Source organism: Pipra filicauda, unplaced genomic scaffold, assembly GCF_003945595.2.
Source record: "Pipra filicauda isolate LSUMZ 115617 unplaced genomic scaffold, ASM394559v2 scaffold566_size300873_pilon, whole genome shotgun sequence".
NCBI lineage: Eukaryota > Metazoa > Chordata > Aves > Passeriformes > Pipridae > Pipra > Pipra filicauda.
In genome coordinates, this window is record NW_024104716.1 from 9,446 (window position 1) to 31,350 (window position 21,905).

Consider the following 21,905-nt stretch of genomic DNA (forward strand, 5'->3'; position numbering starts at 1 on the left):
TTTAAAGGCACTGGGTTAAATCCAGGCTTTGGGCAAACAGCAACAACCCTCGGATGGATCCCAGGGACAGGGCAGAGGTTTGCACCCCCTTTTCCTGACATTCCCTCAACACCACGTGCAGGCAACTGGTCTGAGGGAGGGAAGGCACCGACTCCTTTATCCTTGGATGTTTTTCTCCACCGCTCAGGAAGGTGCCACCTGGCCACACAAGAGTCCAGCTCCACAAGGAAGCTGTCAATCATTGACCAGTTCCCAAGAGGATCAGTTGAGGACCTTGCCCTTCCAAGATCCACCGGTGCCAGCTGGGAAAGCTGACCCTGCTCCAGCACAGCCTCCTTCCCAGCACACCCCGGGACGTCCACAGTGGAACTGCCACGTCTTGGCCAAGCTTGGTTTCAAAACCCTGGGGAAGAGCTCAGCTAAGCCCAGCCCAGAAAGAACCAAATGAGACGAAACGAGGAGTGGAATCCCCTCAGCTCAACTCGCCAGGAAACTTCCCACGGGCTGACGTGGGGATGAACCCCAGGGCAGGGGGGCTGGGGAGGGTGGCAGTGACACTGGGGGGGTTTTACCTGACTTTGGGGGCCCAGGGCAGCCCCTTGGGGAAGGACACCCTCTCGATGGGCAGGCGCTGGGGGGGCAGGGGGGGGACGATCGTGTCCCGCTCCATCAGGTCCAGCTCCCCCTCGATCCCGCTGTCCACGTCGTCGTTCTCCTCCTCCTCCACTCCTGCCTCGTCGTTCTTGAAGGGGTCTCTCTCGTTGTAGATGTCCAAGCTGTCCTGCTTCACCAGGGGCTGCAGCACGAGGGGGAGGAGGAACCCAAGTCACTCCATGCATTTTATTTCCCTGCCAGCTGTCGCTGCCAGATCTCCCCATCCTGGAAGGATCAAGCTCCCAGGTGTTCCTCGAGTGAGGATTTCCCTCCTAGCCTGGCCTGGATAAGGAATAACTCCTTCTGTACCTCTAACCTTGCAGCTCTAGGAGGTGGGACCCCATTATCCACCTTAACTTCTGGAGCTTCCATCCCACATCTCTGCCCTCACAAAAGGCATTTCATCCTCAGACCACAGCACAGCAACTCCAGGAGAGGAGCTAAAAACAGATCCTGCTGGGAGCAGTTTGCTCCTGGGGGTTATCAGCCCTTTGCCAGAGGGTTGGGATGTCCTCTGGCTTCCTCTGGACAAACCCACCAGGGGCTCAGCTGCCACAACAGAAACTGGGGGAGTGGAAAACTGGACATGGCCTGGCCACGTGTCCTGAGAGAGCCCCAAACCCAACTGTGCTCTGGGCTGATCCCACAGGGATCGTGGGCAGCAGGGCAGGGGGGGATCCTGCCTCTTTGCCCCCTCAGGGGAGACATGCCCCCCTCCTGCAGAGCTGCCTCCAGCCCTGGGAACAACAGCAGGAGGACGTGGAGCTGCTGGAGGGAGCCCAGAGGAGGCCCCGGAGCTGCTGCCAGGGCTGGAGCCCCTCTGCTCTGGAGCCAGGCTGGGAGAGCTGGGGGGTTCCCTGGAGAAGAGAAGGCTCCAGGGAGAGCTGAGAGCCCCTGGCAGGGCCTAAAGGGGCTCCAGGAGAGCTGGAGAAGGACTGGGGACAAGGCCTGGAGCGACAGGACACAGGGAATGGCTTCCCAGTGCCAGAGGGCAGGGATGGATGGGATGCTGGCTGGGAGGGTGGGGAGGCCCTGGAATGAATTTCCCAGAGAAGCTGTGGCTGCCCCTGGATCCCTGGAAGTGTCCAAGGCCAGGATGGAGCAACCTGGGACAGTGGAAGGCGTCGGCTGGAACCGGATGGATCCAAGGTCCCTCCCAGCCCGAAGTGCCGGTGCTGCCCCAGCAGGACGTGGTGGCTCCTACCCTGCGGCTGCGGTGGCCCCGCTTCTGCTGCTGCTGCTGCTCCACGAGCTCGATGGAGTAGGTGGGAGGAGAGGCCGCCCTCATGCTCCGGACCACCTGGATGCTGTCCTCGGGCAGGGGGGGCAGCCCCAGCTCCTCCCGCCGCCGCACCTTCATGGCCTGCAGGGCCTCGAACCCGCCCAGCGTGAACTGGGGACAGAGGAGAGGTCGCTCAGCAGGGACACACATCCCATGGCTCAGCAGGGACACACATCCCACCCCTCAGCAGGGACACACATCCCATGGCTCAGCAGGGACACACATCCCATGGTTCAGCAGGGACACACATCCCATGGTTCAGCAGGGACACACATCCCACCCCTCAGCAGGGACACACATCCCATGGCTCAGCAGGGACACACATCCCATGGCTCAGCAGGGACACACATCCCATGGCTCAGCAGGGACACACATCCCACCCCTCAGCAGGGACACACATCCCACCCCTCAGCAGGGACACACATCCCATGGCTCAGCAGGGACACACATCCCACCCCTCAGCAGGGACACACATCCCACCCCTCAGCAGGGACACACATCCCACCAGGAGCACGGGCTTCCAGGGAGCAGCAGGTTGGGGGATCAAACTGGGGAGCTGGAGACACCAAGCCACTGGTTCATCCTCCAGACTTCTCCCCCACCCCGTGTCCTCTGAGTGCTCAGCCCACCCTGATCCCAGGGAGTTGAAGACACCACACCACTGGTTTGTTCTCCAGGGTGAGGACCACCTCTCCCCCCCTCCATGTCCTCTGAGGGCTCAGCCCACCCTGATCCCAGAGGAACCTGCCCTGTGTCAGCTCCCCGTGCCTCCCAGAAAACCTCGTTGTGGTCGGGTCCAACAGTGGGGAACACCCAGGCTGCAGCAGCGCTGTTCCAAAGCAAAATGTTTCTGGGAAAAGGAAGGGTTTGCACTCACCAGGAGCACCTTCCAGAGCAGGAGCAGGACCTTCTTCATGGGGAAGTGTGGAGCGTGGCCGCTGCAGAACTTGGTCACCATCGTGAAGAGCAGGAGAGCAAACGGCTCCTCTGTGTGCACGGGGAAACCTGTGGAGAGAGGGACCAGGAATGGCTCCGGAGCAGATCCCTCATCCCCGGGCTCTCCCCGCCGGCCCAGCAGAGCAAAGGGGCCTCCAGAGGGCACAGTGGGTTTGTGGCTCACTCAGCTCCATCCTGAAGGTCTCCCGGCAGGTTTTCCACTCGGGCGGATCCGCCTCCTGCTCCACACGGATGTTCTCCACCATCAGGTACATGACACTGAGCAGGACCCTGCGGGGACAGCAGGCGGGTGAGGCGTGTCCCTTGTCCCCAGGGCTGTCCCACCCATGGTCCCACCCTCTCCAGGTGCCAGGGGGGTACCTGAGCTCCGTGCTGTCAGCCAGGGAGATGGCCGGCTTCCGCAGGGCGCTGCTGCAGGCCTGGCTGTTCCTGCAGGGAATGGCACGGGATCGGCGCCAGCCCCGCCTCATCCCGACCCACAGCCAACGGCTGAGCCCGGGAACACCCGGGAACACCGGGATGGGGGACCCGACAGGGCTGTGGGACCCCCCTGGGCATCCGTGAGGAGCAGGAGGAAGGAGAGGGGGAGGAGGGCGGGGAGGAAGAAAGTGAGGAGGAGGAGGAGGGTGAGGAGAAAGAAGATGGAGATTCAGAGATGAAGGTGAGGAGGATGAGGAGAAAGAAGGTGAAGAAGGTGAGGAGGATGGAAGAAGGCGGCGGGGAGGATGAAGAGAAAGCAGATGAAGAGGAGGAGGGTGAGGAGGATGGGGAGAATGAAGACGAAGAGGAGGATGGGGAGAAAGAAGGCGAGGAGAAGGGAAGAAGGGGACAAAGGAGATCATAGAACCACAGGATCATTCAGGTTGGAAAAGCCCTCTGAGATCATTGAGACCAAGAAGAGGAGGGTGATGAGGGCGAGAAGAAAGCACAAGGTGAAGCAGAGGACAGGGAGGGCGAGGAGGGCGAGGGCAGCGCGGGTCCCTCACTCGATCTCCATGTTGAGCAGCTCCAGGAAGGCGGAGAAGGTGCCCAGGCGGTACAGCAGGAAGCTGTTGTGCCGAGACCAGTGCAGGACATCGCCCTCGTTATCGCAGTCCCCAAACACACCTGGAGAGGAGCAACCCCGGAGACAAACCCTTGTTGGGGAGGATCTGCCTCGGAACCCCCGGAGCCCCCGGGAAGGAGCTGCCAGCCCGGCACAGCCCCGGTAGAAGGGTTCTCCCGAGGTTCTCCCAGGGCCCCTGGCAGCAGAGACAGGGATGTGGTGCTTACCCTGTGCCAGGTAGAGGATGGCCCGGGCCACCCGCAGCCTCCTGTCCCTGTTGACCACCTCCAGCCCGTCCAGCAGGCGCATGACAAAGGCCTTCTGCTGGGCCCCGTCCAGCTCCAGCCACCTCCTGCCCGGCACTGGGGGAAGGACATGACCACCAGCCAGGGGCTTCCCCGGGGGTCCTGCCCCCACCCTGGGGGGCTGCCCCGGGCCCAGGGCTGGTACCTTGAGCATGGAAATCCTCCTCGAAGCATCTCCTGTTGTGGCTCAGCTCGGGCTCCTCGGTGTAGCTGTAGAGCTCTGGTGGAGAAAGGGATCAGCAGGGACGTGGAGGGGCTTCATCCTCCTCCTCGCTGCCAAATTCCTCGTGAAGCTTCCAGGGAGACACGGGACAGAGGCCTGAACTGACCCCTGAGCTCTCCTGCAGCTCCAGGGGGCACCTTGGGACACCCAGTGCTGCCAAAGTCATCATCTCCATCCCCGTGTCCGGGCTGGGCTGTTCCCACACCCCTGCTCCAGCTGCATTTGCAATGTCACTGGGGTTTTCTTTTTTGGGGGGGAAGTAATTTTAAGTCAGTTAAGGCAGTTTGGGAGGGGGGGAATGCAGGAACACCCAGGCAAGACCTGCACTGATTCCACAGCCAGCAGCTCAGGCATTCTGGGATCTGAAAACAGAGGTTGGACTTGGAGGGACACAACTGTTCTTCATAATCCCTGCCTGTTCCTATAGAATCCCTACTCGATCCTAGAGAATCCCTACTCGATCCTAGAGAATCCCTACTCGATCCTAGAGAATTTCTATCTGTTCCTATAGAATTTCTACCTGTTCTAGAGAATCCCTACTCGATCCTAGAGAATTTCTACCTGTTCCTAGAGAATTTATACTTTTTCCTATAGAATTTCTGCCTGTTCCTAGAGAATCCCTGCCTGTTCCTAGAGAATCCCTGCCTGTTCCTAGAGAATTTATACTTTTTCCTAGAGAATTCCTACCTGTTCCTAGAGAATTCCTACCTGTTCCTAGAGAATTCCTACCTGTTCCTAGAGAATTCCTACCTGTTCCTAGAGAATTCCTACCTGTTCCTGGAGAATCCCTACTTGTTCCTATAGAATTTCTACCTGTTCCTAGAGAATCCCTACCTATTCCTAGAGAATCCCTATAATCCAACAGCGCTGAGCAGCACCGCGGGGGACTGAGATGATCCCGCAGGGGAGGAGGGAGGATCCCTCGCGCAGGAAATGTGCTTTTGCCAGGGCAGCTCGTGCAGCTGAGGCAGCCGGAGCTAAAAATAACCCCCCTTTGCCGGGACACATTTGGGGCCGCGAGGTTAAGGGGCAGGAGCGGCAGGAAGACACGGGACAAGGACACAGCGCCCGTGACAAAGGGTGACCCCGCGGGCCCGGGCTGTGCCACAGGACAGCGCTCCCTCCTCCCGCCACTCCCGGGAAAGCCCCGTGTCCCCACAGCCCCCCTGCTCGTCCCCAAGGAGCGAGTGGCTCTCTATTAATAACCCCCGATGACACCGCTCCGCATCCATCCCCCATCCCGGCGGGATTGGCGTCCTCCCTCCCCTCCTGTTAAAAACAGCAGCGCCGCCCCCCCCCCCCAAAACGCGCTTCACCTGCCAGCTCGGCGCCGTGCCCGTCGGCATCCCCGTACTCGAACTCCAGGTTGGGACAGTCCACGGAGCCCTGCGGGGAGCGGGACGGGGTGAGCGGGGCGGGCTGGCACATCCCTGCGGGAATTCCGGGAGGCGCCGCCGGCTCTGCTCCAAAGCTCCTCCGGGCGGCTGGGTCGGCGCGGCTCGGGCACCCCGGCCGTGCCGGGAGACTCCAAACCCCGCGGAAACGTGGCGGGCGAGGGTAAAAATGGCAGTTCCCGAAGCCCGGGGGGAAGCAGCGGCGGGACCCGGAGCGCCGGCGGATATTGGATGCGTTATTTCAGAGCCCCCCCCCCCCAAAACCCAGCCTGGGGCTGGTTCCGAGCAGGAACCCCCGGGAGGACGCGGCTCCACCCTCAGCGCCCCAGACCCGGCAGCTCTCGGGGCCGGGCTCTGCCTCTTTGAAGCCCTCGGTGCGGGTTTATCCCCCTCCTCCCCTGCGGAGGAAGGAACTGGAGCGTGAAACTCGGCCCGAGGATCCCGGCGGGGCGGGGAAGGGGCGGCCACGGCCACACGGACCCGGCGCCGACCCCCGGGAAGGGACCACACGGACGGGTAATCAACCCAATTAACGTGATTCCTCCTCCCGAACCCCGGCGTCCCCCCTCGGAGGCCGGGCTGGAGCTGCTGCGCGTCGCCGCCCTTAATATTGATGAGCCGGGCTGAGCCCGCCTGCACCAGAAACGCCGGATTCTCACCCAATTTCGGCAGCCCCGAGCGAGGGCCGGGGAGTTAAAGCCGCTGAGGAATTCGGCCGAGCGCGTGCAGCCCTAATCCGCTTGGAGAGGCCGGGCCGGAGGGGGGGGGGTAGCAAACCCCAAATTCACGAGTTGCGGGGCCACGGCTTGGACACCGTCCCCCAGGAAAAGGGACCCTTTTTTGGGTCAGGGAGACGCAGCTCCTGGGTGGGGGAGCCAAGTCTTCCCGTCCTGTGCTATGGGGACCCCACGGGGGCTTTACGGGGAGCGGGGACAATGTCCCGGGCTGGATCCTGGTGATTGATCCCGGTCCTGCTTCCCCAGCCCGGCGCCCAGAGCAGCCCAGGGGGGTTCGGTGGTTCCCCCCCGCCCCGGGGTTTTTCGGGCAGGAGGGGTGAAGGGTTGGGGGGGGGAAACTGTGGCCTCCGGACCGTGGTGAGAGGGGGGTAAGTGGGTGCCTGGAGGGTGTGGGGGAGCCCAGCGTCCATCTGGGACCCCAAAACTCTGGCGCCGCTCTGGGAGTGGGGCAGGGAGGTGCCAGTGCCGGGGCTTAGCTGGGATCCCAAAACTCTGGTGCCAGCTCTGGGAATGAGGCAAGGAAGAGCCGGCGCTGGGGCTTAGCTGGGATCCCCAAACCCTTCTGCTGGATCTGAGAGTGGGGCAGGGAGATGCCAGTGCTGGGGCTCAGCTGGAAACCCCAAACCCTGCTGCTGGAGCTGCCAGCGGGGCGAGGATGTTCCAGTAGCGGGGGCAGCCCCCCTGGGGACCCCCCAGTCCGGGCTGGGCACCTCCCGCCCGCTCAGAACCCCTCTAACCCCGAGGTCGGGGTGACGACCCCCCCTCCCCGAGTCCGAGAGCTCCGCCAGCCCTGGATAAAGCCCCTCCCGCAGGAGCCCCCACCGCGGGGCAGGGACCCCCCAGCCCGTGCGAGGTGCCCTCGGCGGTGCCCCCCGCCCGTACCTCGGACTCCTTGCGCTGGGTCCTGAAGAGCTCGCGGCCCTTGGACTGTGTCTGCGCGGGGGACGGGGGCTGGGGCGGTGCCGGGCGGGCCCGGCCGGGTCCCGGTGCCGTTCCCGGTCCCGGTGCCGTTCCCGGTCCCGGTGCGGGGGTCCCGCCGCCTCCCGCCGCCTCCATCGCTGTCACTGCCCCGCCGAGCACGGGGGCCGGGCCCGGGGACGGGCCCCCGGGGTGCCCCCGGGGCTCCCAGGGCGTGGAATGTTAGAGACGGGGCCTTATGGGGTGTCCCGGGGGTCATGGGGTATGGAATGTTGGGGAGGGAGTGTTATGGGGTGTCCCGGGGGTGATGGGGTGTCCCGGGGGTCATAGGGGCGTGAAATGTTGGAGTCGGGGCGTTATGGGGTGTCCTGGGGGTCATGGGGTGTCCCGGGGGTGATGGGGTATGGAATGTTGGGGACGGGGCGTTATGGGGTGTCCCGGGGGTCACGGAGTATGGAATGTTGGGGACGGGGCGTTATGGGGTGTTCCCGGGGTTGTTGGGAACCTGGAATGCGGTGATGGGGTGTCCCTGGGCATGGAATGCTGGGGAAGGGGGTTATGGGATCCTTGGGGTGTCCTAGGGGTACTAAGAGCATGGAATGCTGGGAGGAGGGGGGCTGTGGGGAGTCCCTGGGATGCTGGGAGCGTGGGATGCTGGGGAGGGAGGTATGGGGTGTCCTTGGGGTGCTGGGGACATGCAATGTTGAGAAGGGGTTATGGGGTGTCCTTGAGGTGCTGGGAGCACGGAATATTGGGGAGGGGGTGCTAAAGGATGTCTCTGGAGTGCAGGGAGCATGGAATGCTCCAGGAGGGGTGGTTATGGGGTGTCCCTGGGGTGCTGGGAGCACAGAATGCTGGGGAAGGGGGTTATAGGGTGTCCCCGGGGGTGCTGGGAGCAGCCTGTGGTGGCTGGAACGGGGGTGGGACAGAGGGACTCCCACCCCCCCTTTCCTCTTCCACGCCCAGCACGGGGGTTTGGTGGTTTTGGGGTCACTGGGGAGGTGCTGGACACCCCTTCTTGGTGCTGCTCTTGTCCTGTGTCCTTCCACAGCCACTGGAAAACGGGGAACCCCACGTGTGGGGGTGGGAATGTCCCTGTGCAGCGGGGAGGGGACGGGGCAGGGGAGATAACGGGATTTTTCCGGCACCGCTTCCCCAAGGACACGACGGCACCGGAGCCAAAACAGCTCCGGCTGCCCCAAGGACGGGCGGAGCTTCCCCAGCCGGGATTATCCAGCAGCGCTGGGAGCTCAGGGCTTTGGGAACAACCCCAAATCCCACCTCTCAGCCCCCAAACCCCCTCCCCCCCACCGTGTGCTCCCGAAGGACGCCCGGGGGGCAGCCGAGTTTTCCCATGTTTTATTTGTGTTTTGAGATTACAGAGTCTTTATTGCTGATCTAATACAATCACTCAGACATTAATATTTAAAACATCCTTTTGAAATGTTACGGGTGCGACGGTTCCGTTCCCTCCCTGCTGATGACGGGTTTTGCTTTGTTATTCCTAAAAGTTCAGGACAGAATTAAATTTCCTTTATTTTATTCCTTATTTTGCTGGTGTTACCTAAAAATCTCCTTTTTTTTTTTCCTAAAGTCTTGGAAAAAAAAAAAAAAACCAAACGCGTTACATTTTAAAAAAAAACAAACAAAAAAAAGATAAAAGAAACCAAACCCCATTAACATTTAATTTAGAGATGATCACAGGATATGATTCCAGGTTGATTAGGAAAAAGCCAAGCGAGCCAAGAAGCTTTACAGGAGCAGCAGAACACGGAGAAGAGTTTGGAGAATCGAGGTGGGAAAGGCCAGGTGGGATTTTATTACTGATATTTATTTTTTTTTTCCCCTTCTTATCTACCTGGAAGATGAGATGGGCACGGAGGGATCCGTGGATCAGCAGCACCACTGGCTGTGGCAGGAGCGATGGACACGGGGCGGGAAGCGGCAGCGGGAGCTGCTCCGGAGGGTCCTGGGGGTGGAGAGGGGTTTTCCCGGGGTGGGTGGGACACCCGTTCTTCCAGGAGCTGCTCCCACGTGGCCCCACGACCGCCTGTCCCCTTGTCCAGGAGCAGATTCCAGGTGGGGCCTCTCCGGGAACTCGGAGCTGACACAGACCAGGGCGGATCCGGCGCGGGGAGAGACCCGGACGGGACGTTTCCAACGGCTCAGGGGACTCTTCCCAAAAAAAGCTCAGGATCTGGATAAAACTCGCAGGCAGAGATGACTTCAAGTCTGTGGTTCTAGGTCAGTCTGTGATGAAGCTCCTTAAGGTCTCCTCAGAGCCTTCTCAAAGCCCTCAGGTCTCCTCAGAGCCTGAACATCTTCCCAAGGTCTCCCAGAGGTCTTCCCAAGGTCTCCTCAAGGTCTCCCAAGGTCTCCAAAGGCTTTCCTTCCAGGTTTTGAGAGAATTCAGAGACAAACTTGGAATATGCTGACACAGGGAACGTTTGCTCCAAAGCTCACGACCCGAGAACCACGAGAAGAACTTGGATGCCGAGACCATAATTCCACAGTTTTTCCTTCCTTGTGCGTGAACAAGCTGCCACAAAAGGGTTTTTCATGATGGCAAAGAAGCCCAGGAGGACAAAACACGACTCTGTAGCTGATGAGAGACTCGGGAACCAAAGCAGCAGCCAGGGGATAAAGGGGTTTGTGCTCACAGGGTCGGGCAGTTTTATTTTAGACGGATTGTGTTCTCCATGTGGATAATGAAAGCGACTTGGGAAGTCACCTTGGGAAGCGTGTCAGTGCTCCAGAGGGACATCCTGGGATAAAGCAAGGAATCATGGCCAATTTATTCTCCCTCAGCTCTGATGCTTCAAGATCTGAGGCGACTGAAGGGTTTCAGTGACACTGAATCCGTGTGGAGGATCCTCCACCAGACGTCTCATCCACTCCAGGGGGGAGTTCCCAGATCCATAAATAAAGTAATGAAATAATCAACCCAGAAAAGAAAACTCCAAACACTTCCAACGAGGACTGAAACGCAGCTGGAGAAAGCCCTGGCGTGGACACGGGTCCCCCCAGCCGGGATGTCCGGGGAGCTCTGCCCGGCTCGGGAAGAGCTCCCGGTGCATGAGCAGCATCTGCCGGGGGAGCTCTTCCAGCAGCACAGCGGGAGCTGCCCCGGCCCCCCCGGGAACACGGCTTTGGTTGATCCAGAGAGGTTGGCACTGGGAACGAGAGCAGCAGGAAAACGCTGCGGAGCTGCGGGAGCGGCGCTGGGCTCTGCCCGCCCGGCTCCTCCCTGCCCGGACCCTTCCCCACAGCTTCCAGCAGCGCTAAGGCGACGTTCTCCAGAGGGTTGGTGGCACCAGCCCTCGGAAAGTTCCACAGCACGGACGAGAGGCTTCTCCAGAGGGATCCACCGGGGCGGCTCCGGACGGGCGGCAGCATCCGGCCCCTCGCCGGAGCCCGGAGAGAAGGAGGTTTTTGGCTTCGTCATCAAACAGCAGGAGAAATTCAAACCCATCCCGGGATCCCGCGCCGCTGGAAGCAGCGCTGGGACATGGAGGGGACCAACGTCGACTTCCAAGTCGGACCCCGTGGCTCCATCGGCGACAACGGACCGTCCCACGGCTCGATCCCACCAGCTCCTTCCTCATCCTCCCAGCCCCGAGAAAGAACGAATCCAAAGAGGAAAACGAAAGGAACGGAAAAGAAATCCAGCGTGTCCCAGTCCCGCGGCAGCACGAACACCAGTGGCAGAGGCCGCATGAACAGTATCCTAATTTAATAAATAAATAACCTAAAACACACGGTGACTACGGAGCAAGCCCGGCTCGAGCGTGGGAAGCTTGCGCGGGGTCATCCTGTACAGTAGTTGAGAAGAGACTTGGGGGCTTGTTCCCCGTCATTCCCGGGGATCCAGCGACAGGAACTCAATATCTGGGGAGGAGGAGAGAAAACGGGGGTTGGTGAGTGGATGGGAAGGGAAGTGAAGCTCGCCCGGCATCGACACGGTGGATTTTGGGAGGGGGAGAGGCCAAGGGAAGAACTGGTGGAGAAGGGATTTGGTCCTCGTTGCCTACAAGGGCATTTCCACCCCATGGTGGAATGTTTGAGGGGTGTTTGAGGGGTGTTTGAGGGGTCGTGGCTCTCCCTCAATGCTGGGACCCTCCCCTGATCCTGGGTCTCTGTGTGTGGGACAAACCACACTCCCCACGAGGTTGGGCTACAACACACACCAAAACCAGGCAGAGAATTAAACCAGAGGGAAGAGAATTAAACCAGAGGAAAGAGAATTAAACCAGAGGGAATTCCTTCCACGGCCGTGCGGAAGCACCAGAATTTTGCACCTATCGGGAGCAGGGAATAAAGCTCAGGATTTGGCAAAACCCACTAAACCCCAAACTGGGAGTGCTCTGGTTCTGGAGATCTTCTCTCCAAAGACCTGCCCACCAAGAAAATGCCTTTTCCTGCAGGAAAAGGATCTGGGCTTCCCCCTCCCCTGACGAGCTGATCCGTGTTTGTGCAAAGCCATTCCATTTTCACGGTGGGAATTCACGGCAGGGTTGGCCACCAACAGAAACCTGGGACGGGAAGCAACCCAGGGGCTCCTATGGAAAATTATTATTATTATTTTTGGGAGCTGAGCCCATCGGAGCAGCAGCCCCGGGGCCAAAGCTGCTCTGTGCCAACTCATCCTCAGCCCAGCTTTAAAAATAAAGCTGTCGCTGGGCCGGTGGCATCGCTCTGGCATCTGCCACGTCTGGTGACAGCTGCTGCCACCACAAAGGGCTCCCGCCCTGCCAAGGGCCCGCGGGACGACGGGAATGAGCAGCGAGCCCGTGAGATCTCAGGGGACCGGCGGGATTAAAGGCCGTGCCTCGGGGCAGGGGGGCAGGGGCTGGGGGGCAGCACCTGTAGTAGTTTGGTTTGAAGGGTCCGTTCTTGTTCAGCCCCAGGTACTTGGCCTGCTCGTCCGTCAGCTCCGTCAGGTGGGCGTCGAACGTCGGCAGGTGAAGGCTGGCCACGTACTCGTCTGGAACACCCCACGCCCCGTCAGTGTGGCCAGGGGTACGGCCACGAGTCCCCCGGGGCCGGTGCAGAACCCCCCAGACACCTCTGGCAGGTGACACCTCACCCCTGCCTCAGAAAACACGACTCCCACCACGGAGCCCATTTCTGCAGCCAAAGCGCGGCCGCGTCTTCTGGACGGGGTTCTGCTGCTGGGGCTGCTGGGTGGTGACCACAGGAGCCCCGTGGGACAACCCCCTGCACTGGGACAACCCCCTGCACTGGGATAACCCCCTGCACCGGGATGTGTCCACCTCTTTTCCCCAGGTGGGGCCAGGAAACAGCAACAAGCCCAAAACCAGCGGGAAGAACCTTCTGGAAGCCCCCGAGCTCAGCAGGGAGGGGAACAAGCAAACGCTGGAGCCACAATGCCCCAGCCAAATGACAATTCCCGTCTGTCCCACCCCCAAACCGACGAGGAGAAGGCAGGGAGCAGGGGGTTACCCATTTTTTTAGGCAGCAAATACACGTCCTGCTTGTAGCGGCCCTCGGGAGCGTTGTAGAGCTCTATCAGAGCCAAGGCCTGCAGGGAGGAGACACCCGGGTGAGGAGCTGCTGCCCTGGGGAGCAGGAGGGGGCTCTGGGCACAGCCCACCCCACTCACCTGCGTGGTGGCCGTGATGGACAGGACGAAGGTGGGGACGGTGGAGCAGCTCAGGTTCAGCAGGCGGCCCTGGGAAGGGAAAGTTGGGTGTTAACAAGGCACCAAACCCGGTTTGTGGCCCTACAGAAGGGACCAGAACCACTGGTGTGAGATGACCCTACCGGGATAAAAGGGTTTGTCACCTGCACTTGGATCCCAAGGTGCTGGCTGTACTTAATGAGTGCAAATCTCCCTGTGGGAGATACCCTGGAGTGGGATAAATTAAAACACGGGGGCTTTTCCAGGTCCCAGGAACTCAGGGGGGACCTTCTGGCTCTGCAAGTCCCTGCCAGGAGGGGGGAGCCGGGGGAAGTCGGGCTCTGCTGCCAGGGAACAAGGGACAGGCCAAGGGGAAACGGCCTCAGGCTGGGCCAGGGGAGGGTCAGGTTGGATATTGGGGAAATTCTTTCCTGGAAAGGGTTTTCCAGCCCTGGCACAGCTGCCCAGGGCAGGGGGGAGTCCCCATCCCTGGAGGGACTTCAAATCCCTGTGGATGTGGCACTTGGGGACGTGGGTCAGTGGTGGCCTTGGCAGTGCTGGCAATGGTTGGACTCCATGGAGCCAGAAGCTTTTCCAACCCAAATCATTCTGTGATTCCATGAGTCCATGGGCCAAACCTTCCAGCCAGAGGAGGGACTCCTCAGCTGCTGAGGCCCAAGGTGGTGGTTTTTGGATACCCTTCGGCTCCACCCCTTGCCCAGCCCTTGTTTTCCCCCTCCAGGAGTAGAGAACAGGTTGAAATTCCCACAGGGAACAGCTGCAATTGCTGCAACCCTGGCACTCACCTCTGCCAGCAGGACTATCCTCTTCCCATCTGGCCAGATGACATGGTCCACCTGGGACCTGACCCTCTCCCAGGTGAGCTCGGGCGTGCGCAGGCTGGCCTGGGAACGGGGTGGGACAGTTACAGCAGCACCTCCAACCCCAAACCACAGCACAGGCACAAACAGAGGCAGCAACTCCCTGACACTGCCCTGGCTCTTTGTCTCCTTCAGGCCCAGGTCCCAGACCAACGAAACCTTCAGGAACCGTTTTTATGATCTCAGCACATCAAAGCTGCAGCACCAAGTGTTGTTGCAGCTCTGGCTGAAGAGGATCTGTGTCCCCAGCAGGGCTCTGCATGGCTGTGGTCTCTCCTTTCCAGCCCAGAAATGGCTTTAAACCCAAGGGCTTGGCTGAGGAACCTCCCCTGACCTCCAGGCAGGGCTCTCCTGCTTTTCTGCTCGTCCCTAAGCACAGATGAGCAGATTTTGGGGCTGTTTGGAAAAGCACGTCGGGGTTGAACTCCTGGCTGGGTCTAACTGGTGTAATAACACAGAACTGGGCTGGAGAGGGGATTCAGTGACTCCCACGGGGAAGGAGTGAGGCTGGTGGACACCAGACACTGCCCTGGAGGCTGGAGCAGTTCATCCAGCTCACTGCATCCCTTGGGATCGCTGGAATGACGCGGACCCGTCTGCCAGTGTCTGCTGAGGCAGGGGAGGGGTTATCTGATCTCCTCCCAGGGGCTTCCTCAGGACAGACAGAGCTGGTGGTGGGTCCCTCAAACACCATCACCCCAAACACCATCACCCCAAAACGCTGCCACTCCAAAATACCATCACCTCAAAGCACTCCCACCCCAAAGCACTGTCACCCTGAAACACTGCCACCCCAAAGTACTGCCATCCCAAAACACCAAACCTCAGAGCACAGTCACTCCAAAACGCCATCACCCCAAAGCAGTGTCCCCCCCAAACCACCATCACCCCAAAGTACCAAACCCAAAACCACTGTCACCCCAAAACACCATCACCCCAAAACACCAAACCTTAAAGCACTGTCACTCCCAGACACCATCACCCCAAAACACTGTCACCCCCAAAATACCATCACTCCAAACACCATCACCCCAAAACACCAAACCCTGAAGCACCATCACCCCAAAGCACCATCACTCCAAAGCAGAGTTACCCCAAAGCACCATCACCCCAAAGCACTGCCACCCCCAAAAAACTGTCACCCCAAAGCAGTTACCCCAAAGCACCATCAACTCTGAACACCAAACCTCAAAGCACAGTCACCTCAAGCACACCGTCACCCCAAAACACCGTGTCCCCAAACCACCTTCAGCCCAAACCACCCAACCTCAGAGCACAGTCACCCCAAAGCACCATCCTCCAAATGCTGTGACCCCAAAGCACAGTCACCCCAAAGCACCATCCCCCATCCCCCAACCCCAAGCAGTCACCCAAAGCACAGTCACCCCAACTCTGTGACCCCAAAGCACAGTCACCCCAAAGCACCATCACCCCAACCCTGTGACCCCAAAGCACAGTCACCCCAAAGCACCATCCCCCAAACGCTGTGACCCCAAAGCACAGTCACCCCAAAGCACCATCCCCCCAACTCTGTGACCCCAAAGCACAGTCACCCCAACTCTGTGACCCCAAAGCACAGTCACCCCAAAGCACCATCCCCCAAACCCTGTGACCCCAAAGCACAGTCCCCCCAAAGCACCATCCCCCAAACCCCCCCAGCCCCGACCCCACACGCACCACGTCGATCTCGGTGTTGGAGTGCCCCATGTTGCACACGATGCAGCTGTTCTTCATCCTGTCCAGGTGCTCCCTGGTCACCACGTTCTTGTTCCCTGCCAGACACCGAGATCCGGGGTCAAAACCCAGCTCCCCTTCCCCTTTTGGGAAGGGCTGGAGGTGGTTTTTGGGGTGGGGTCCCCGGTTTCCCCCTCGGTACCCGTGCAGGTGATGACGATGTCGACCTGTCTGATGACCTCGTTGAGCTTCACCAGCCGGAACCCGTCCATGCTGGGGGGGAGAGAGAGGGGGGAGAAGGGGATGAGAAGCAGCAGAAACATGCCAAAAATAGAAAAAAAAAAAAGGGATTTTCAGGCACTAATTATAACTTTCTAACGCCAGACTGGAAAACAGGGCGGCAGCACCCAAAGGGCCACGGACCCTGAGCCGTTTTGGGAGTTTCTGAAGGATTTGGGACTGTTGTGGGAAGAAGTGAAAAAGAGATTTTTGGGGTTTCGTGTTTTCTGGCAAGGTCTTCTCGCCTGCAAACCTCAGTTCTCAATCCAGACGGGTTTTTTAAAAGCTGCTCCTCCTGCAAAGCACATCCAGGAGCTGCAGAATCCGTGTCGGTGCGGATTTGGATCATCCCAAAAAAACGCCCCAGCCCTGCAGATGTCTCTCCTGAACCCCGAAATCCACATTTAGGCACCTACAGAGCCTTCAGAAGTGCTGAGTCTTCCCTGCCTTCAGCAGCAAGGTGTGTTTGGATAACAGGGGCAGGATGTTTTTTTGGGATTTGTTGACAGTCCTCCCGAGAGCTCATTTCTGAGACTCTCACAAGCTGCAAAATCAGAGTTACTATAAAAAAAGCCTTTTTTTTTTTAATTGCTGTATGTCCCATTTACTGAGGCTTTTTTTTCCCCCCACTGCAAACTCCTTCCTAGAGGGGCCACACACTGGGGACAACCAAATTCCCAGTTAAGGCTGGGGGTGCTGGATGTGCCCCTCCTGAAGGTCACAGAGGAACCCAAAGTTCATCAGCTCGGCTAATTAAGCAGAGCTCGTTAGTTCTCTCCCCACAACGACCCCGTGGCCAGGAAAAGGCTGAGGGTTTGATAAGGCTCTGGGTGTTTTGGGGACTCTGCTTTCCCAGTGATGCCCCATCCCACACCTTGGGATGTGGGAGCTCCAGACCAGCCTGTCCCTGGAGGACACGAGGCCGGCGGGTGCTCGGCCCCGTGTGGGGTCCTGGTGAGGGGTTGGTGAGGGGTGGGGGGGTCACAGAACCAAAACACCCCTTGGGGAGGTGTGTGCAGGGCACTGGGAATCCCGTGTTGGCATTCCAAAGGGCACAGCTCATTCCCAACACCCCCCCAGTCCGTGTCACTGCCCTCTGGGCTCTGTGGTTGTGGTTGCACCCCCCGGCACGTGGGATACGGATAAACCAGGGGATGCTTTAGCCAGAACCCTTCTCTGCCTTAGGACGGAGCCGTGGGTCCCTCCAGGGTGCAGAGAATCCCTGGGCACCTCCCCAGCGTCCCTTTGGGAAGGGATCTCTGCCCAGTGGCTTCTGGACAGGGTTTTCCTGGGAAAAACACTCCCAACCCAGGCTGGGTGCGAGCCCTTACCAGGCCTGGAGGGCACAGATGGGGTCGATCTCCGTCACGTACACGATGGAGCCCATGGCCTTCAGAGCAGCACAGCAGCCCTTCCCAACCTGGGAAAACAGGGACAAAGGGGAGCAGGAGGGAGGTGTCGAGACACCCCAGGAGTATTCCCGAGGATGGACAACTCCGGGAAACTCTTCCGCCCTCCCCGGAGCCCTCTGGAACCCTCCTGGTGGCAGGTGCTCAATGTTTGGGGCACGGAACTCCTGGGTCTGGGGTCACCCGAGGCCTGGCCCAGGCCCAGCTCTGAGCAGAGGCACCAAAAGATCTCCACGTGCTGCTGGTTTTGGGAGTTTATTCCCCCAGAACCTCCCGGGATCCCGAACACACCAACGGGAGAGCCCAGAAGGGCCACGGAGGGTTGGAGAGCCCCGTGTGACCTTTGCCCCAACTCAGGGTCATATACATTTATGCATTTATATATTTATACACAAATTTGAATAAATTTTATGTGTATTTTTATGCAATTGTACACAAATCAATATATCTTTACATACAAATTTATATAAATGTAAGTATGTTTATACTTAAATTTATATAAATTTAATATATATTTATATACAAATTTGTATAATTTTATGTATATTTCTATATTTTATATATTTATAAACAAATTTGTATAATTTTATAGAATCATAGAATCATAGAATCGATTGGGTTGGAAAAGACCTCCGAGATCATCGAGTCCAACCCTTGGTCCAAGGGTTGTATATTTATATACAATCATATAAATCAATATATCTTTATATACAAATTTATATAAATTTATCTATGTTTATACTCAAATTTATATAAATTTAATGTATATTTGTATATTTTATATATTTATATACAAACTTGCATAATTTTACATATATTTATATACAATCACATATAAATCAATATATCTTTATATACAAATTTATATAAATTTATGTATGTTTATACTCAAATTTATATTAATTTAATGTATATTTGTATATTTTATATATTTATATCCAAACTTGTATAATTTTACATATATTTATATACAATCATATAAATCAATATATCTTTATATACAAATTTATATAAATATATGTATGTTTATACTCAAGTTTACATGAATTTAATATATATTTGTATAAAAATCCACATAAATTTAATATATTTATAAATACATTTATATACAAATTTGAATAAATTTTATGTGCATTTTTATACAATTGTATATAAATCAAAACATCTTTATATAAAAATTTATATAAATATATGTATGTTTATACTCAAGTTTATATGAATTTAATATATTTGTATAAAAATCCACATAAATTTAATATATTTATATATACATTGATAAGTTTATATATTTATATACAAATTTATATAAATTTTATGTGCATTTTTATACAGTTGTATATAAATCAATATATCTCTATATACAAATTTATATAAATTTATGTATGTTTACACTCAAATTTATATAAAGTTTATGTATGTTTATATACATTTATATAAATGTAAGTATGTTTATACTCAAATTTATATGAATTTAATATGTATTTATATACACATCCATTTAAATTGGGATTTGTAAATATTATTTAAATATTATATAAATATTAATATATTTATATATACATTGATACATTTATATATTTATATACAAATTTGAATAAATTTTGTGTGTTTTTATACAATTGTATATAAATCAACCTATCTCTATATACAAATTTCTATAAATTTATGTGTGTTTACACTCAAATTTATATGTTTTATGTATGTTTATATAAGATATAAATGAATAACTTCTCTTCCTTGACCACACATCAACATGCAACGCTGTGCAGAACCTCTGAATGTTGTAATATTATATTAAATATAATATATATAATATATAAATATATATATATAATATATATAATATATATTAATATAATTATTAAATATATATTAAATATAATATATAATATAAAAGATACATCCCTGTGTGATGTATTAATCCTTGGATATGTCAGTATTTAGACATTAAAGATACTCTGAATATTCTGAATATTTAATCCTCGTGCCAGTTAAGATCCAGCTTTGGCATCTCCTCAGTAACAAAGAAATACACTGGCAATTAGGAAAACCTTCGGTTTTTGGCCAAGCCCTCAGGTTTGAAGGTGCAGGTGCAGACAAATCCCCGAGGATGGAAAAATCCACGTGGGAAAAGCCACGTGCCAAGGATTCCCCCCTCCTGGAAAACGGGCCCCTCTTACCTCCCCATAGCCACAAACCACCACCTGCTTCCCTCCAAACATCATGTCCGTCGTCCTCTTAAGGCTGAGGGAGGAGAAAAAACCACACTTAAAACCAGCCCCAAGAGCTAATCCCGGGATCAGCTGCTGCTCCTCCCCAACCCCACGGCTGGGTCCTGCACCCCCGAGAATTCTGGGGCCAGAGGAGACCCCAAACCCACCTAAAAACTGACTTTTCAAACTGACTTTTCCCCTTTTTCCCCAGCGAGACGCAACAAACAGGACACAGTTTGGGTTTGGAGCCCTTTTTCTGTTGCTCGTTATTTGCCGACCCTTTGTTTTGCCGCTCCCAAAATGCTGGAAACCTTCGGCAAAACCACTTTTTCTTCATTTTTGTGGCTCAAAATCCCACACAGAGCAGCACAGAGGCAGCAGGGAAGTGGTAACTCACTGCCAGGATCCCAGTGCTTCCCACAAATGAAGCTCCCCCTTCCACTCCCTTTCCTTCTGGTTTCTCCCTAAGAGTGTCCTACATTCCAGGCTATTTTTAGCACAGGAGTAAATAGGTTAGCAGTGCAGGGAAGGTGAAATTCCCTCACTTTTCCGAGACAATTTGGATAAAACCCACAGCAGATTTAATTGCACCTCTGCTCACACCTCCCTTGACCCAGTTTTAGACGCCTGGGCCAGACTTAGCCCAAATCCCAACTCACCCCTCAAGGGGTTGCTGTAGAATCCCAGGATATTTTGGGTGGGAAGGGGCCTTAAAGCCCATCCAGTGCCACCCCCTGCCATGGGCAGGGACACCTCCCACTGTCCCAGGTTGCTCCAACCTGCCCTTGGACACTTCCAGGGATGCAGGGGCAGCCACAGCTTCTCTGGGCAACCCATTCCCATGTTTTACCATCCTCATTTCCCCCATTATTGCTTCCAGTGCCTTGGAAAACACTGCTCCACATTACAGCTTCCAGTGCCTTGGAAAACACTGCTCCATGTTACAGCTTTATGGATTGTTCATGGAATATGTCCCAGCTGAACTGCAGGAGCAAAACTTGTCCTGACCTCGCTTGGCTCCGACAGAATTCGGCGGTGGAAGAGGCGAGGACACAGACACCCAATTCCACCAAAATAAAGGGAATAAAGAGGTGGAGAGAGCAAAAAAAAAAAAACCAACCAAAAAAGATCCCTGAGGATAAGAAAAATGGAAACTAGAAAGGCAAAGAAGGTGGTGAGGAAGCTGCTGCTCCACTCACACACCCCACGGACACAGGCGGCTTTTGTCCCAACCCACAAAGGCCGGAGGGACGGGAAGGAGCCACATGTGAGGAATTCTGAAGCAGAGCACAGGTAATGAAGGGTCTTTGTTCTGCTCTCACACACCAGCTGGGCTCAAACGAGCCGAGTGGCAGCAGGGCAGAGCCGTGGGCACCATTCCCCGTGGGATGGGGGTGTCCCGTACGCACCCGTCCAGGATGGACTCCCGGCAGCAGTACAGGTTGTCAAACTTCTGCTTCGTCACCGAGTCGTTGACGTTCATGGCTGGGACACAGAGCTTGCCTGCCTTGGACAGCTGGTACAGCCTGCATGGATACGGGAAAACATGGCCTCAGGGGGAAAACATTCCCCTGGGAAAACACGGCCTCAGGGGGAAAACATTCCCCTGCACTCTGCTGGGGGGTTTGGGTGGGAAGGGACTTAAAGAGCATCTCATTCCACCCCTGCCATGGGCAGGGACACCTTCCATCAGCCCAGGTTGCTCCAACCTGGCCTTGGACACTTCCAGGGATCCAGGGGCAGCCACAGATGCTCCAGAAAATTCATTCCAGGGCCTCCCCACCCTCCCAGCCAGGAATTCCTTCCCAATATCCCATCTAGCCCTGCCCTCTGGCAGTGGGAAGCCATTCCCTGTGTCCTGTCCCTCCATGCCTTGTCCCAAGTCCCTCTCCAGCTCTCCTGGAGCCCCTTTAGGCCCTGCCAGGGGCTCTCAGCTCTCCCTGGAGCCTTCTCTTCTCCAGGGGAACCCCCCCCCAGCTCTCCAACATCAACCTGCCCTCCTAATTCCAAGCATGGACTCGACTCCCAGCAGCAGCAAAACCACTAAAAATGAATCCAAACACGTCACTGGGGCTTCAAAGAGCATCTGAAAATGTCCCTGCTCCAGCCCATGGGAAGAAGAACATGCTTGGAAATGTCTTTTGCCCATATTGGGAATGATTCCAGATACTAAAAATACCATCAGTCCTTTTCCTGACCCCACTGGCTGCAGACCTGAATCCACTTCCCTCTTTCAATATTTCATTTCCCCGTTTCAAGGGCTGCCTGAACCTCTGGCCAAGCTCTCAGGCAG

At 55.8% G+C, this 21,905-nt stretch overlaps 3 protein-coding genes across 4 annotated transcripts in view; all 3 read right to left on the reverse strand.

Annotated features, from left to right (window-relative positions):
• LOC120324506 (collagen alpha-1(XIV) chain-like) overlaps positions 1-242 on the reverse strand; it is a gene marked incomplete at its 3' end in the record, with an annotated part of 8,998 nt that extends 8,756 nt beyond the window's left edge. Inside the window, exon 1 of the mRNA XM_039387459.1 lies at positions 209-242. Coding sequence (XP_039243393.1) covers positions 209-242 — 34 coding nt within the window. The remainder of the gene's footprint in view (positions 1-208) is intronic.
• Positions 243-568: 326 nt separating this feature from the next.
• STRIP2 (striatin interacting protein 2) lies at positions 569-7,653 on the reverse strand. Its single transcript, XM_039387453.1, has 10 exons — positions 7,480-7,653; positions 5,783-5,852; positions 4,389-4,463; positions 4,166-4,300; positions 3,880-4,000; positions 3,254-3,322; positions 3,057-3,163; positions 2,814-2,941; positions 1,859-2,047; positions 569-796 (listed from the first exon to the last, which is right to left on the reverse strand). Exons 1-10 carry the CDS (start codon positions 7,651-7,653, stop codon positions 569-571), a joined length of 1,296 nt encoding a protein of 431 aa, XP_039243387.1.
• A 3,578-nt stretch (positions 7,654-11,231) lies between these two features.
• The window catches only part of AHCYL2 (adenosylhomocysteinase like 2), a 76,579-nt gene continuing 65,905 nt past the window's right edge, over positions 11,232-21,905 (reverse strand). For both annotated transcript variants that reach the window (XM_027732734.2, XM_027732735.2), the window contains exons 8-17: positions 21,022-21,138; positions 19,580-19,643; positions 17,322-17,410; positions 15,914-15,984; positions 15,715-15,809; positions 13,963-14,061; positions 13,139-13,207; positions 12,979-13,057; positions 12,379-12,499; positions 11,232-11,403 (exon numbers count right to left, since the gene is read on the reverse strand). In XM_027732734.2, the coding sequence (XP_027588535.1) occupies positions 11,397-11,403; positions 12,379-12,499; positions 12,979-13,057; positions 13,139-13,207; positions 13,963-14,061; positions 15,715-15,809; positions 15,914-15,984; positions 17,322-17,410; positions 19,580-19,643; positions 21,022-21,138 (811 nt within the window). In that variant the 3' untranslated portion in view covers positions 11,232-11,396. The remainder of the gene's footprint in view (positions 11,404-12,378; positions 12,500-12,978; positions 13,058-13,138; positions 13,208-13,962; positions 14,062-15,714; positions 15,810-15,913; positions 15,985-17,321; positions 17,411-19,579; positions 19,644-21,021; positions 21,139-21,905) is intronic.

Excerpts from the sequence above, each read along its gene's own strand:
- STRIP2 (XM_039387453.1), bottom strand. The coding sequence starts at position 7,653 with ATGGAGGCGGCGGGAGGCGGCGGGACCCCCGCACCGGGACCGGGAACG. Across the intron at positions 3,164-3,253 it reads GCTGACAGCACGGAGCTCAG|GGTCCTGCTCAGTGTCATGT; the intron begins GTACCCCCCTGG and ends CTGTCCCCGCAG. Across the intron at positions 2,048-2,813 it reads TGCTCTGGAAGGTGCTCCTG|TTCACGCTGGGCGGGTTCGA; the intron begins GTGAGTGCAAAC and ends CTCTGTCCCCAG.